The sequence below is a fragment of the Natrix helvetica genome (assembly GCF_964273705.1).
Source record: "Natrix helvetica genome assembly, chromosome: 1".
NCBI classification, from domain to species: Eukaryota; Metazoa; Chordata; class Lepidosauria; order Squamata; family Natricidae; genus Natrix; species Natrix helvetica.
The window spans coordinates 298788483-298805470 of NC_138548.1; the positions used below are offsets into that span (position 1 = coordinate 298788483).

Here is a 16988-nt window from a genome sequence, read left to right on the forward strand (position 1 = left end):
TGAAGACCTACCTGTTTTGTCAAGCCGGCCTGGCATAACGTTACTATCTTGCCACCCCAGGTCATTTTACAATGGGAAATTTTGTTTTTAATATTTTTGGGGTTTTAAACTTTGTAAGTATGCTTATTTATGGACTTATTTTTACCTCCTCTGCACGATTTTATGGTGCTATCTTGATTATTGCTCTGTACGTCGCCCCGAGTCCCTGTGGGGAGAGGGGGCGACTAATAAGTTCAATAAAATAAATAATAATAATAATAAATAATAAAATTATGCAAGCAGCATTGTGCAAGCTCCACCCTTTTTGTATATGCATGTGATATCACAATACACAAACAAACCAGGGTGGAGCATGTCTTGTGTGCTGTTACAATAATGCTTTCATCATTTGCTTACCTGAGCTATTTTTGAATACCTCTGTTTCATCCACATTGAGTGAATCAGCAAAGATTTGAGATTATGGCTTGAAAGAATATACTATAATCTCTTTCCTTTCTAAACTCTCCTCTTTCCACCACTGTGAACAGAACTCTCCCATAGGCATACTTTTCATTCTCTTGGTATGAGCATTTGTGATCTCTTCCCATCCTCCCAGGTAGAGGTTCATTTATAGGAGGAATGCTTCTCTATTTCCATTCTTACTGGATCTTTTGCTTATAACAGTGAAATATTATAGAGCAGTGATATGCTAATGTAAAATTTGAAATTATGAAAGCAGGCTACATCACTAAACTTTCGGTTTTTTCCCCCTAGAAAGCAAATATTGAATCTGAAGATCTTGTGATATTTTTCAGGTAAGACCAATGTCTTTATTGAAGAAGTGTTTGTTTCAAATTATGAAATTTCTGAAAAAAGAATGAAACAGTGGACAAATCTCAGTTTCAAGAAATAATGTTTATGTATCATCTATCTATCTATCTATCTATCTATCTATCTATCTATCTATCTATCTATCTATCTATCATCTACCTACCTACCTACCTACCTACCTACCTACCTACCGTCTGTCTGTCTGTCTATCTATCTATCTATCTATCTATCTATCTATCATCTATCATCTATCATATTTATTTGCCACTCACCTTGTCACAATTATGCCTGATTGCTTTGAGATGCAATATCGTATTGATATCTCTCTTGAGCCTAAGAACTATATTGAGTGATACCTTTATCAAGACGTACTTTAAAGATAGGTTAATTCATGGTGTCATCCATCGGAAAAAGGTCAGATGTGTGTATTGCTGCCTCATGAATTATTTGGCCTTCGGGTAGTGGTTGATTCATTACATGCAGGATTTTTTTTCCAGGCATTTTTCTGTATTCATGATTTGTCCAACAATTGTGTGAATCACTCTCAGATAATCGTGCCAGCTTTCGCATAGATGCAAAAGCTTTGCTGCCTGCAAAATATGCCGTTAATTTAAATGAAATTAGGAAAATATTAGTTAGTTAAACGCGTGGATTGTTAGATGCTTTCAAACAATGTACAGTGAGTTAGGCAATCTGTTAATCTGAAGACATGAAATCAATGTTAAGTTTATACATTTTTGTGCACATGCACAACTGGCATTTCTGGGTGATGAAAATCTTTTTTTTTTACTCTTTTAGAATCTTTACTTTAGAATTTTGCTACTTAATGTAATTACTTTTTCATTCTTTTTTTTAGGAAGATTGCTTTGGAGAGGACAGTTTGGAGAAAGAAACATGTATGTTTAATTCATTTCGAACTCTTATTCCAGTTGCTTTTCTGTAGGTTTCCACTTATGTGCCCCAAACTATAAACATAACACTTGGAATCTTGCAGGGATAAAAGCAGGTTGAAGAATGGTATGATTTACAATATATATCTGAGTTGGTAGGATTTGAATTAGAAATCATACACCTTTGCAATGCTGCTATAACTATCCAGATTGTTACATCATGAATTATTATTTTGGTAGGTAAAGAAATGGCACTAATATTGGGTTCCATACATCTTTTCAGTTTAATATGTAGTTTGACTCTTTGAAATTAGAGTTACAAGAGTTGGCATTCCAATGTTCTCCGAGTATTTTGGATGAGGATTCTTATAATCCTATCAGCAATTACTGGCTGGAGCTAATGAAATCTGAAACATCTGGAGGCCATTGTATTGTCTGTCCTAATAGTACATTAATGGGATAGAAAAGCTTAAGGGAGTTCCAATTCCTGGTGTAAAATGGGAAATGGGAAGAACAGAGGTGAGCTGAATCAAGAGAGAATTTCATACTTAAAGGCTCAGTGATGCAACAATTAAACAACACTTGGAAACTTTGTTTATGTTAACAGTCAAATCAGTTTATTAAGAATTACAACAAAGTCTTGAAACTTATAAGCAACTTTTTGATGTTGTAATATTTCTGAGCTTTACCTTGAAGATTTTGAGAATTAGGAATATATATAAAACAAATGTTGAGTTCATTAGGAGCCCTGTAGGTTTGGAAGCTTTTTCTGCACAAATCTACACGAACGGCACCACATTTTTTCCTAATATTATTTTGACATTTTTTTTCAAGGAAATGTTTGCTTTTTTTGTTTGCCTGGCAGTTGAAATATATAAATGGGTACTATAATACAAATAAACAATTCATTGAAACTTTGATTTAACTGACCTACAAATAATGGACTTTGGAGGCAGTGGGTAACTGTTGTATCTGAAATACTCCTTACCTAGTTGCTCAAATTATGCTAATTTTAATCTTAATTTTATGGCAACTAAAGGGATTTGGCATTTGTGTACTGGTATAATTACATAAATGATACAATTTGCTGCAATGATATGTTTTGAATTTAACAGAGAGTTAGGAGCAACTGACAATTGCTGTTCACAAATGTTTGTTAAAATGAGTTTCATATTAAAGAAGCAGTAATAATTTCAAAACAATTATGTTAATAAAAAGAAAAAATATACTGGAAAATTATGTTGCAAACAGATCAATACCAAAAATGCTGACCCTATTATTCAAAGCTTCTTCCTTGCCCTTGGTTAAATGGACAAAACAAACAAACAGAAAACTAATTCAGATCTTAATGTTCACAGGCAACCGAACAGCAGTGTATTGCTGTAAATAGAGATTTCTCTACTGCTGTTTACTAATTCTTTTAGTTATTTCCTTGCTCAAAGAATCAACAGTTCTTGTTCCATCAAAGTAGCAACACCTCATGAGTTCTGTCTTCTGACCGCCGTGCTTGTGAGAAGAGCAGAGTCTTAAGCGTCTTCAGAAAGGCCAGTGGGATTGGTCCAATCTAATTTTGGATGGGTGGAATGGGATTCCAAAAGATAGATACTGAAACAGAGAAGGCATCTTCCTGTGTCCCACTAGATCAGGAATCTCCAACCTTGGCTGGCTAAGAAACTCTGGGAATTGAAGTCCACAAAGTTGCCATGGTTGGAGATCCCTGCACTAAATGACATACTTTAATTGGCGGGATCAGGAACATATCCTTCTTGCCAGATCAGATAGGTTAAATAACACAACTAGAAAGAGGGACTATCTTAGTCTCATCCCATGGAAGGCTTTATAAGCAAAGCAGGTTTCATAAAGATTACGTTGAATTGTAGGTAAGGGAAGAAGGAATCCCTTTTAACTCTTCTCTTGCACTGTAAGTCCTAACATATAGAGGAAAGCAACGAGGATCTGCATTCAGTAATCTTTGGTCTCCTCTTTTGTCATTAGTTGATATCTGAACATTGGATACATCAGAAGTCATGTCGGACTGGCTTCTAATTGGACTGTTTGTGGCATTGGTGCTGCTTCTGTTGCTGACGATCTTTGGCTTTGCTGTTTATTCGGGACTGTTTACAGAAGTAATTGTGAATGCTGGTTTGCCCCCCATTGGCAACATCACGGTGGCATACAAATTCCAGGTGGGACCTTATGGTGACTCCGGAAGGTTTTTCACAGAGAGCTGCAGCGTCTCTCCAAGGCTGTCTTCTATCGCTATCTACTATGACAACCCTCACACGGTAGGTCACTCTTGAGAACTACTTATTGGTTTGTCAGACCTGAATTCATCGCCAAATTTAGCTGTACATAAAATTGCAGACGATAACTATGTTACTCTACGGTGGCAAAAAATCAGGAGGAATCTGGTAGCAGGAATCTGACAGACACATTTTAAGTTTTAAAATTAATCAGATGCAGAGAATGTCTAGGCTGAAAAGAATGGCTGTTTTGATTGTAAAAATCTGTTTCATTCATGATTCAAATATATGTCCATTTTTTTTACTGTTACATGCACTTTATCCTCACAGCAGCCCTGTGAAGTAAATTAAGATGAGGCAGAGTGGCTGGATTATTCATTGAGTGAAGAAATGGCTATCAGTTATTCAGGGATAGGTAGTCAGTTCATTTCTGCATGAAGAATAATCTAATTGGTCCTACTGCTTAGGATAGTATATAGTAAAAATGTGACTGACCTAATAATACTGGTCATTTTCAAAAATGATGTATCAGTTTGTCTACTAAAACCAAAGGGAATGTTAGGGATAAAAGTTTGTCTCTAAGCTAAAGACTCATCTTTTGGGACATGATTTGGCATATAAATGCATGTTTCTGCTAGCATTGTTTCTTAGCATCTCCTTTTTAAAGGAGAAAACATGTATTTGCTTTAACTGTGTGATTTTGAGGTGTAAAAATCTCAGGGTGGAGTGAGATTGTGATCTGTTCTGAATATGATTAAGAAATCAGTCTGAACTGCCAAAGGATATGTAGATGTTTTGGAGTCTCTTCAAGTGCCCATTATAAGTGAGGGAATATTAGATAATAATGAAAGGCGTCATATGAGATTGTTACCCCAATTTACCCAAGAGCCACGGTGGCGCAGTGGTTAGAGTGCAGTATTGCCGGCTACTTCTGCTGACCACCAGCTGCCAGCAGTTTGGCAGATCGAATCTCGCCATCCTTCCATCCTTCCGAGATGGGTAAAATGAGGACCCAGATTGTTTGGGGGCGATAGTGCTGACTCTGTAAACTGCTTGGAGAGGTCTGTAAAGCACTGTGAAGTGGTATATAAGTCTAAGTGCTATTGCTATTTATCATCCATCAAATTTTAGAATTAGAAAAAAGCATGGCATTTCCTCCAGAGTGTCTCCCAAATAGAAAACCTATCAGCCAGAAAATATTCCCACATCAACCACAGGGAATAAAAGCTAATAATATGTTATATATAAGGAACTTTAAAAAAGGATGTGAGACACATTTGGGAGAAGAGGAAAAAAGCAAAATGGAACAATGCTTCTCAGAGAAAAATCAGCATATACAATCAACACCTACAATTTTGGCTTCAGAAATGTAGCACCATTTTTCTTGCTATCCTTATGAGTATCATAAGACGATATGAGTGGAAAATTATAAAAGAAATTGGTCAGTAAATGAAGTACTTTAAAGACTTCCACAACTCTTTAGACTCTAATGGACTTTAGGAAACATAAGTATAAATCTGGCACTATTTGTAATATTTTAATGAATAGAAAGAAGATTCTGTATTCTGCTTTCAGATTCAAGAACTCTAGAGATTCATTTCCAATTAATAGAGCATCTCTAGGAGATTGCAAGATAATAAATTACCTTAAAGGAAACTGATAACAAATTACCAAAACAAGTTTGTATTGTTGGATATGGTATATAAATATTAAATAATAGTGTATATATTATAAATGAATCTGTTTTCCAACCTCTTTTTAAACTCAGAGTGATTTAACATGAATATTATTTGGCATTTGATTTATATATTGTAGACTTGAGCTTAGCCAAAGAAATTTTTAACTCTATTTTTATTAGTTTCTGATTATTTTGTCTTTATATGCCTTTGAAAGTGGTATGGATCATCTGCTGCATTTATAATTGAAGATTCTGTTTATAGCATATTAATGATATGTCTATGGAGATTTTCAGTCATCTAAGTCATAGTTGTCCCAAAGGTACTTCTCCAAGAGGCAACTGGACTTTCTGGTTTTTCTTTGATGGAGTTTCACTTCTTATCCAAGATATGATACTATTTATAGTACTGTATTGTATGGAGAGGAAAAACTACATTTGGGCATTGTCAAGAAAAGTTTTCTAGAAGATACTTATGCTTCTACTTATATGAAGAAAATGAGTGGGAAAAAGTTTCAAAAACCTTTAATAAAAAAGGCGGCTTACTTAAGGGATCATAGATTTCTTCATCCATGTTCTTTATTTCACTGATTAAAGTTGTTGATATGCTAATTGTGTTGTAAACAGTAGCAATTAGGCTTCTTATTTTGAAGTGAGTATTCCCAAGGTTGCTTATGAATACTGTTGCAGTCCCTTCCTCTTGGGATGGGCCTCCTCCCTATTCTCCCAGGCACCAAGAATTATAATGAGTCAGAGTTACTTTTACTGTGCGTCTTGTGGATCTTGGGTCAATGCCTATCTTTTTCTTCATAACCTGGTTTTCTTGATATTTAATTGAAATTCAGTCTTGAACTGAGATGTGGCTAGATTGAACTAGAACTAACTCAATGTTCTGCTAGTTGTTTAACCAATGCCGTTAAGCAATTAAGCCCATGCAGTCATCCGCTGTATCAACAGAGGGATAGTATCAAGAACACAAGAAGTGATAATATCAATTTATACTAAGCTAGCAAAACTACATCTGGAATACTGCTTCCAGTTCTGGTCACCATGATACAAAAAAAGATGCTGAAGCCCTAGAAAGAGTCAGAGAAGAGCAACAAAGATAATAAGAGATCTGGAGGATGAACTGCTAAGGAAACTAGGCATGTTTAGCCTAACAAAGACAAGGCTTACTATGACATGATAGATGTCTTCCAATACTTGAAGGGCTGTCACAGTGAAGAGGGGGTTGATTTGATCTCCAAAGTACCTGAGGGCAGAACAAGAAGCAATGGCTTGAAGCTAGTCAGAAGGAGATCTAATCTGGAATTAACAAGAAACTTTCTGATAGAACAATTAGTCAATGGAACAGCTGGAATTGTGGGAGCTCCATTGCTGGTGGCTTTTAAGAAAATATTGGATGCCCATTTCTCCAGAATGGTATAAGGACTCCTGTCTTGGGCAGTGGGATGGATTAGAAGACCTCTAAGGAGACCTCTAAGGTCCTTCCAGCGCTATGATTCTAATCCTGAAAAAAACCAAATCTTTTCTCTCTTAATTTAACCTTCTGTTTTTAGGGGCTGCTATTTCAGTATAAAAAAATCGGCTTAAGCATATCCCTCAGTTGCTTTCTCAATAATGGACATAGTCATCACAGAATATATTGTCTTCTGGACTATTGGGCTTTTGTCAAAATAATGCATATTGCTTTAAAATAGATATGTATGTTTTCTTGTGGCATAACTATTTAGTATTGCATCACTTCAACCTCTGAAATCTCCTGAGCATCGTAGTGTTATAAAAACAGAAAGAAATCCTATTTATTAAGTTGGCTTGAATGTTTATGTTGATACATCGAGCTAAAGGATAGGGCAATTGAGTGGGTAGGTAGAACAGGAGACAATAATTAAAACGAATCAGTGCAGCTTATCTTAAATCACAGCAGCATGTAATACAGTTGAAAATCTTTCCAAATACAGTGAAATGTACGTATTCTAAATTGTTGCTAGTTCTCTTATATGGTACCTACAATAAACTCTTTAGATTTTCAATATTTTTCCTTAAAATTTTAAAATTATATGTTTTAATTTTATATTGATTTTAATGAATAACCAGGCATCCCTAGTAAGTGGCAGTAGTATAGAAACTGAACACATACCATATTTTTTGGAGTATAAGACACTCCGAAGTATAAGACACACCTAGCTTTTGGGGAGGAAAACAAGGGAAAAATATCTGCTTCTGCCTCCCAGCAATTTTCCTCCTTTCAACAAACAGCAAACAGTACAGACAATATACACTGTTTGTAGTGTTGCATTTCAGACTATACTTGTACCGATGCTATTAAAATTGATGAGCTTTATGGAAGTATAGTTATTCTCTGCTACTTAAAAGAAGATACAATAGTACTGGGCCTTTGCAGATCAAGCATTTATTTTAAAAAAACTTCTTCATTTTGTTAAGCTGTCTAGAACAATAATAAAGCACTCTTTAAAAAATAAGTCTAATAATTTGAACATTCTATAGGCATTTATAGTTGTTGACTTACCTCCTTGCAGCAAACAGTCTGATTAGCACAAGAAAAAATATATCTGCTTCTGCCTCCCAGCAATTTGCCTCGTGAAGCAAACAGCAAGTTTCACTTTCAATTTCTCCCAATCATCAGCTATTTCAGGCTGCAGGGATTGCTATAGCCTCCACAAGCCCTTGTTTGCTGCAAGTAGGTAAATTGCTGGGAAGCAGAGGTCAAAGGGTACGGTCCGGTGGGTGGGTGGGGCTACATTCAGTGTATAAGGCGCGCCCAAATTTTCACCCTCTTTTTTTTGGGGGGGAAGGTGCAACTTATACTCCGAAAAATACGGTAAATGATTTCGAAAACTGAGTATATCATGATTCCTTTGGATACAGATATTATCATGGTTTATAAAAATATATCATGCTGAATTATAGTGTGGTTTGTTTGATATTAGTTTAATGTAATGTATTAGCCATGTATAAAAATAACGATAGACAGCCTTTTGGAGGTGAGGGTGGTGATGGCACATTTTATTTGTTTATAACTCATTTATATAGTTTCTCATACACCCACCAAACTCGGGCAGTAATAATGAAATCATTAAAGGAATGGAGGTTGGTATGGGCAAGGCAGAGGGCTATGTCATTAATTGCAATACAGGTGGTCCTCGACTTACAACAGTTCACTTACTGACTGTTCGAAGTTACAGTGCACTGAAAAAAAGTGACTTATGACCATTTTTCACACTTATGACCATTGTGGCATCCCCATGGTCACGTGATTTACATTCGGATGCTTGATAACTAACTCACATTTGTGATGGTTGCAGTGTCCCTACATCACGCGATCACCTTTTGCGACCTTCTGACAAGCAAAGTCAGTGGGGAAGCCACAATTCACTTAACGGAGACGTCAGCACGGAGACGGCCTTGGTCGCGTTGGTCGATGATCTCTGGAGGGCCAGAGATAGGGGTTGTTCCTCTATCCTGGTCCTATTAGATCTCTCGGCGGCTTTTGATACCATCGACCATGGTATCCTATTGCGCCGGCTGGGGGGGATGGGAGTTGGAGGCACCGTTTTGCGGTGGTTTGGCTCCTACCTCTCCGACCGGACGCAATGTGTGTTGGCAGGGGGGCAGAGGTCGACTCTGAGGCCACTCACTTGTGGGGTGCCTCAGGGGTCGGTCCTCTCGCCCCTTCTGTTCAACGCATATGTGAAGCCGCTGGGGGAGATCATCTGTGGTTTTGGGGTGGAGTATCATCTGTACGCTGACGATACGCAGCTGTACATTTCCACCCCAGACCACCCCAACGAGGCTGTCGAGGTGATGACCCGGTGTTTGGAAGCCGTCGGGGTCTGGATGGGGGACAACAGACTCAAGCTCAACCCCTCCAAGACTGAGTGGCTGTGGCTACCGGCACCCCGGTTCAGTCAGTTGATTCCATCGCTGACCATAGGGGGCGAGCAATTGCCCCCTGTGGAACGGGCGCGCAATTTGGGCATCCCCCTAGATGCCCGGCTGTCAATGGATGACCATGTGGCAGCCGTGGCAAGGGGGGCGTTCCACCAGGTTCGCCTGGTGCGCCAATTGCGTCCCCTACTGGACCGGGATGCCCTACGCACGGTCACTCATGCACTGGTGACGTCTCGGCTGGACTACTGCAATGCCCTCTACATGGGGCTTCCCTTGGGACGCGCTCGAAGACTGCAGCTAGTCCAGAACGCAGCCGCGCGGGCTATTTTTGGGAGTACTAGGTACTCCCACGTAACACCGCTCCTGCGCGAGCTGCACTGGCTGCCTGTGGTCTTTCGGGTGCGTTTCAAGGTGTTAATCACCATCTTTAAAGCGCTCCATGGCTAAGGACTTAGGTACTTGCGGGATTGCATCCTACCACACACTTCCCTGCGACCGATTCGCTCTCACAGGGAGGGGCTCCTCCGGGTGCCGTCCACTAGGCAGTGCCAACGGGCGACACCTAGGAGTAGAGCCTTCTCTGTGATGGGCCCAACCCTCTGGAATGACCTCCCCCCCGATATCAGAACCACCACCGACTTTCTCTCCTTTCGACGAAAACTGAAGACTCACCTGTTCCGTTTAGCCGGCCTGGACCATTCATAACCTCATTATACCTCTTGGCAGATATATTTTAACTGGGTAATTTTAATTGGGTATTTTTTAGGATTGTTTATATACTGTTTTTATCTGCTTTACCTGTACAGTGTTGTATTGCCTCCTCTTCTATGTTTTTATGTTTCCATGTTTGTAGTCTATTTTATCTATTTCATTTGACTGTACACCGCCCCGAGTCCCTTTGAGGGGGCGGTATAAAAATCGAAATAAAAGGTAAAGGTAAAGGTAACAACCGGGTTACTAATTTAACAACTGCAATGATTCACTTAACAAACGAGGCAAGAAAAGTTGTAAAATGGAGCAAAACTGTCTTAACAAATTTCTCACCTAGCAACAGAAATTGTGGGCTCAATTATGGTCATGAGTTGAGGACTACCTGTATTTAGTAACCTTATTTTGACAGGGCAGCAAGAAAGGTGTTTGGGTCTAGGATCTCAGCTTGTCTCTCTCGGCTTATGTCCTGGAATGTTAGTATCTAGATCAGGGGTGTCCAAACTTGGGAACTTTAAGACTTGTGGACTTCAACTCCCAGAATTCCCCAGCCTGGGGAATTCTGGGAGTTGAAGTCCACAAGTCTTAAAGTTCCCAAGTTTGGACACCCCTGATCTAGATGGTTGCAGCTTGTTTAACAATTAAGTATTAATTATCACACTTCAACCATTGTTAAAGCTTGGTGGCATGATCAGATTTCCTGAACTCAAACTAAGATTAAAAGGGAAGTAAAATTGGTTATAGAATAGTTAGTTGGTTTATTAAACGTAATTTTCTACATTCAATTATTTAAAAGTGAGCCATACTGAATTCAGTGGAGCCTACTTTTAGAAGATCAAATGTTACTACTTATTTATTCAAATATTCATATTCACTTTTAAATGGCTGTCAATGAAAGTTCTTCCTTTTCTCTGTTTTTTTTCTCCAGAATTATAAAGAATATAAATAACTTTACAAAGTCATTATTAATTAATTAATTTAACAGTTGGGTGTTTAATGTTCCTTCTAAAGAACTGCAGCAAACTACAGCAGTGGCTTTTGGCAGACACTGAGATAATTTCATAGCAAATGTCTTGAAAGCAGATCTGCCATATAATTTGCTGGATTCCATCCATAGAGGCTTCATATGGCATTGTCACTTGCCTGGTGTTTGATGTGCAAGATATCATTTTTGTTGTTCACTTTAAATAATCATCTTTCTTGCTAACTCAAATCATTAAGTCAGCACTGCAAAAGTGATCCAGAAAAACATGGCTTTGGCATGATGACCTCGACAATGTTCTCGTTCCCTCCCTCCCTCCCTTCCTCCCTCCCTCCCTCCCTCTCTCTCTCTCTCCCTCCCTCCCTCTCCCTCCCTCCCTCCCTCCCTCCCATTATGAGGGGCAAATAACATGGGTTTTGTTATTTGTTAACTAACATAGTTAGTTTGTATTTTAAGCTGATTTATATTCTTTCTTTTAAAGTGATGTTCGAGATTTACTAGCTTTTAACATTCCTAAAGTGATAAATAAGCTGGAGTCTAGTTCCTGATAAGAAAAGTTTGTTAGTACAAATTGGGGTCTGGCTTATCTCTTGTGAACCCTAAACAACCTTTCTCCTTACAATTTATTCCCCTTCAGACCTCATTTTAATAAACATATATGCTATTATCCTGTCCAATCAACTTTCCTCTTTCAGGTTTCTTTGTTATGTTAACTATAAAAGGGGATGTAAGCTAAAGATCAGGGTTCCCTCTTTGAATGAGGAATCCCTTTTGTCTGAATATTCTGATAAATTGTAATAACCAAAAATGCAAAGGATCTGCAAGATCTAGTAATGAAGCCCAAGGACTACATAGACTAATTAAATATAGAGAAGACCACACTAATGACAAGAAGTAGAACAACCAGCTTTAAAATAGATAAGATATTGAAGTGGTAGACAACTTCTGCCCTTTAGATTCAACTATCAACAGAAAAGGAAGAAGTGGGAAACAAACTAGCACTTGGTAGAGCAGCCATGAAAGCCTTATAAAAGATATTCAAAAACAATGATGTGTCTCTACCTACAAAGCAGTGGTGGGTTGCAGGCGGTACGCTCTGGTACGGGCGTACCGGAGCCTGCCTGGGTCACTGGGTACCGTTCCGGTACGGTGATCCGTAGGGCCCACCCGCCCGCCCCAGGTCCTTACCTGTCTTTTAAAGCCTTCTGCGCTTCTGCGCACGCGCATGGTGCATACAGTGCCTACGCAACGCTCCTCTGAGCATCTGGAGCATCGCAGAGGCTTGCGGAGGCGTCTCTGGAAGGTAAGATGCATGCGCGTACCGTGCACATTCATGTGGAGGACGCCGGGCCCTGTTGCAATCGTACAGGTCGCAACGGGATCCGGAAACCACCACTGCTACAAAGATCAGAACTGTGCAAGCTATTGTATTCCCTGTTTCACTTTGTGGAAGTAAAAGCTCCTAGACTTTGAGGAAGTAGGATAGGAAGAGTATTGATGCTTTGAACTTTAGCATTGGAGCACACTCCTGACAATACTTTGGTAAGAGTTGATAACTTGATGGCATGTACTCAGTCAATGCACATATACACACACACATACATTTACAGTTTGAAAATGACAAATCAAGGTAGTATAGTGGTTAAAGTACTGGTATCGGAGTAGGAGTGGAAGGGGAGGACTCAGATGCTAATGAACCCTCACTTTGGAGCAGGGGTGCCAAACTCACGGTGCCATGTTGTTGTCACATAATGTATTGTGACCCCCCCTTTCGCTTAACTGGGGGAGGGCGTGGTCAGCAGTGACACATCTGGGCCCGCGGGCTGCAAGTTGGACACCCCTGATTAGGAGGTTTAGGCCATCATTTTCTCTTGGGCCAAGAGAGTGCTCTGCCCATCTGCATAATTGGAGTTGGAGAAGTAGGAGACAGTGGTATTTACACTACCTTGAGTTCCTGAAGAAAGGTGGGATATAAATTTAATGCATATGTACATATGAGTTACACTAGGAAAAAAGATTTTTCCCTGTATATGTTTGCAAGATCCTGAAAGAATTTGCTAGGAAAATGTGACGGGGTGTCTTCCAGTACTGATCAAGAGGGCAGGGCTGGAAAAAAACAAGAGAGAAAGAAATTGTGCAGAATTTGAAATCAACCAGTGGAAACCTGTCATTAGCCATCTGTGTTAAATTCTGCTTTTTCAACATGGGTGCTCACATTCCTGATGGATGCTGGAGGTGGGTGGAGCTGCTGGAATATTTGAATCCTTGCATTACAGAGCTTGTTTTTGGAACTTGCCTGTTGCTGTTGGGAAACTCTCTTTCAGTTAAAGTCATGCTTTACCTAGGCAGCAAAAGGACTTCTTCCCAAAGTCATCCAATCACGGGTAAACAGTTTCTAGCACAAATGCCTCAAATGAAGGGCCCATGGATAGCTGTAATCCAGGGGATGGCATTATGCTTTTGATCTTGAAAGGGCTGGCTTAGCCATAAACTCTAGGCACAACATTCTTTCGTGGCTATAATTTCAACCTGTAACGTTGGAAGATTGGACTGAATAAACTGACAAATCTACCTACGTGGAAGATCTAGATTAGTAATAATACATTGAGAGATATGCTTTGGTAAACATTTCTTCAGACCCAGAAAAGCTTTGATAGGGTTTTCAAACGAACTAAAAAACTGGACTGAAATTCCTCAGAAATCTGAGATATCCTTAGATCAGTCCATATAGATTGCGTTGTTTCTAAGGCCGTATTTATTTTGAGCCAATAGAAACTTTGATTTATGGATTATTCGTGTAGAATTGTGGATTCCTATGTAAGTTAAGAAAATTTAGAATATAATGTATAGGGAGGGGGACCTGACACCTTCACTTTAGCAGAGACCTGGTTGATGCTAGTTCAAAGGAAACCATATTTTACAGTGGTATTTGAGAAGGAAACTATATCTATGCACCTTTTTTGCCCTGTGGATTCATGTTCTTGCTCTTGCTAAATGTATTTGCCACTGTTGAAGAAGAGAAATTATATGGCTGTAAAGAGTAGATGTATATTTTCTCAAAAGTTGTTTCATGTACACAGCTGTGGTTACTGGATTCCCACCCCCCCCCCCCACACTTCTTATGACATACCTAATAAGTCTTATTCTGAATGTTAGGCAGGTTCACCTTTGAATGTGACTGATTATTTAAGGGCATCTCATACAAAGGGAATTAATGACAGCATTGAAAAGAAATACTGACTAGATCTATGGAATTCCTCCCCTGCCAGCATAGTTGTTCAAGCTGCTGTATTTGAGAATTCTGGGTGTTACATTTCTAATGTATTTGGGAGGCCTGGTTATAGTTTTAGGTTTTCTATTGCAAACTTCCTCAACTTCAGATGTCGAAACTTGAAATATGAGGTAGATTTTGTACACTATTGCTGAGAATTTTGGAAGTTGAAGTCCACACATCTGAAGCATGTCTAGGTGTGAAAGTTTGCACTAATGTTTTCCTTAGGGTGGATAATTGGAGCATTACCGACAACATTTACTAAGAACAATTGTATACCTCCTGTTTACCTGAAACTGAAACATATTTCCAAGCAAATTTAGGGCTCATCATCTCCTTTCACTTATTGTGGTATGAAAACCCATTGATACACATTTCTATGGGATGTAAACATCACCTTTGGCTTATCCCAAGCTTGGTGTGGGGGCAGCCTGAAACTATTGTTTATGCTCTTCTCCCAATACAAATCTTGCCATATAAAGAGTTTACACTCTACAACATTTGGCAATGATGCTGGCAATGATACAGTTGGAGACAAGGATCTGTCCAGTTCCCATGAACTGCTTAAATATTCTGCAAATTTACCTCATCCCCCTTCATTTTGAATGCCGGTCTTATCCTTTCCTGAAACAGGAAGCAGTCACTCATAGTCACTCATATTTTCATCATCACCCATCAGAAAGCATGCCTTTTGTGTCATAGTACTTGCTGTTTGGAACACCACAAAACTCATCATTAGGTTATTATGGACTTTATTATCTTTTGGAGATCCCTTAAAACCTGGCTGTTTTTGCAAGCATGGGATTTGGCAGGTTAGTTGAACCCAAATGGACTGGTTGCTTGTTGCCTTGGTGGCCATAAGGATGTTTGTCCTTGTCTTTGATTATTATTTATAGTCTTAAAATTTGTTAGCCTTCCAGAGTCATGTTTATGAAGTGAATAAACGTCTGAATTGATTAAATGAATGAAAGAGTTACTGGGGGCTGACCTCCATGATCGTTTCAATTTGGAATGCAAGAGACACTAGGCAACTTGCTTGTCCAAATGCATAATCAGGGCTTTCAAAAGTTACTCCTCGATAGATAGTTGTTTTTCTTGTCAAAAGGTGATGCTGGGTTCCTTTTCTGAAATTCTCCCAACTTATATTTGCAATAACAACATCACTCATGCTGAGGCAAAGTGGGGCAATTCAATGGGTGTTGGCTTATATCCTGACTTAAGAATGTGGGAGAAATGTATATTAATGGGATTTGCAAATTTTTAGATCTGCAAGTGAAATTTAATCAAGCCAGTCTGATTTAGCAGTAATGGGCTTCTTTTAAGTATTACTGTATGTGGATGATCATAATAAATTTAATATATTTCTGTTACAAGAAGTCAGTTGGACTCAGAAAGTTACAGTAATGAGTTTTGTGGGACCCAAGACTAGCAAATTTGTTGAACAGTGAGAATAGTATGCTCTCATATTTGTTTAAAGAAGGAGTTTGAAGTATAATAGCACTGCCTTCATCACTAAAATATAGTATGTTTGTCTTATTTAAAAGGTGGAATAATTTGTGTATATTAGACTGTTGGTCTTGGCTAAGATGAACCAGGATAACAAGCAAAACATGATCACAGCTTACTAACAGCTTTAAAGCAAGCATAGAATGTGTAGGTGTATATTACAATACATTAAGTTAATATTTAGGTAGTCAATAAATAATCAAATGTTACTACATGCAATTCATAGTTTTGCTAGTGCTTAATACTAAAAGATAGTTACTTTCTGGGCAACTTTTTTCCCTACTAGCTATGGAGAATTCTGTTTTTCACAACAGAAGCTGATGAAAGAAACCCATGCACAATACCATATCATATAAAGAGAAGTCTTAAAGTCATACTTGATAGCTATGACATAATTTGATGCTACCTGTCTAAACTTGTAAGTAGAGTAGTTATTTCTAAAAATTAAGAAAATTGTGGCCGCCTCTTAAAAAACTAATGTCAAGAAAGATACATTTTGTTAATAATAGCAATCTCTAAAATAAAAACCAATTTGTAATGTGCATAATCCCTAAGGAAAAACATTGCTGAATAATAAACTCATCCCAGAGTTACTATAATTAATACTTAGGGATGTTGGGAATTGTTTTTCAACAACATCAGGAGGATTATACCTTCTTAAAGCATTTCTAAATTAGTATGCCTCCAATTATATTTTGATTACATTGTTGATTTCGTGAAGCTTATTGTGCATTTCAAAATGGATTTGATAAAGATGACAAGTTTGTTATACTATTTTTTTCTTGAAAAAAAAAACCCTAGTTGTTAAAGGTGTAACACTTCCTTTATGATTCATTTATTTCTAGACTTAGATCCCACTTTTCCTCCAGGGGCTCAAGGTACTCTATACAGCACTCTAATATTTCTCCTAATGGGTAGGCTGGACATTGAACTGGATTTCTGCATGTAGAGTCTGGTTTTAGTGCTGAATTGTGGTCCTTTGTTTTCATGC

The 16988-nt window shown here is 38.5% G+C and overlaps 1 protein-coding gene across 1 annotated transcript in view; it reads left to right on the forward strand.

Moving 5' to 3' along the window:
• The window catches only part of TEX264 (testis expressed 264, ER-phagy receptor), a 175358-nt gene that overhangs the window by 14354 nt on the left and 144016 nt on the right, over nucleotides 1–16988 (forward strand). Inside the window, exons 2-4 of the mRNA XM_081938081.1 lie at nucleotides 754–794; nucleotides 1667–1706; nucleotides 3696–3985. Coding sequence (XP_081794207.1) covers nucleotides 3728–3985 — 258 coding nt within the window. The 5' untranslated portion in view covers nucleotides 754–794; nucleotides 1667–1706; nucleotides 3696–3727. The remainder of the gene's footprint in view (nucleotides 1–753; nucleotides 795–1666; nucleotides 1707–3695; nucleotides 3986–16988) is intronic.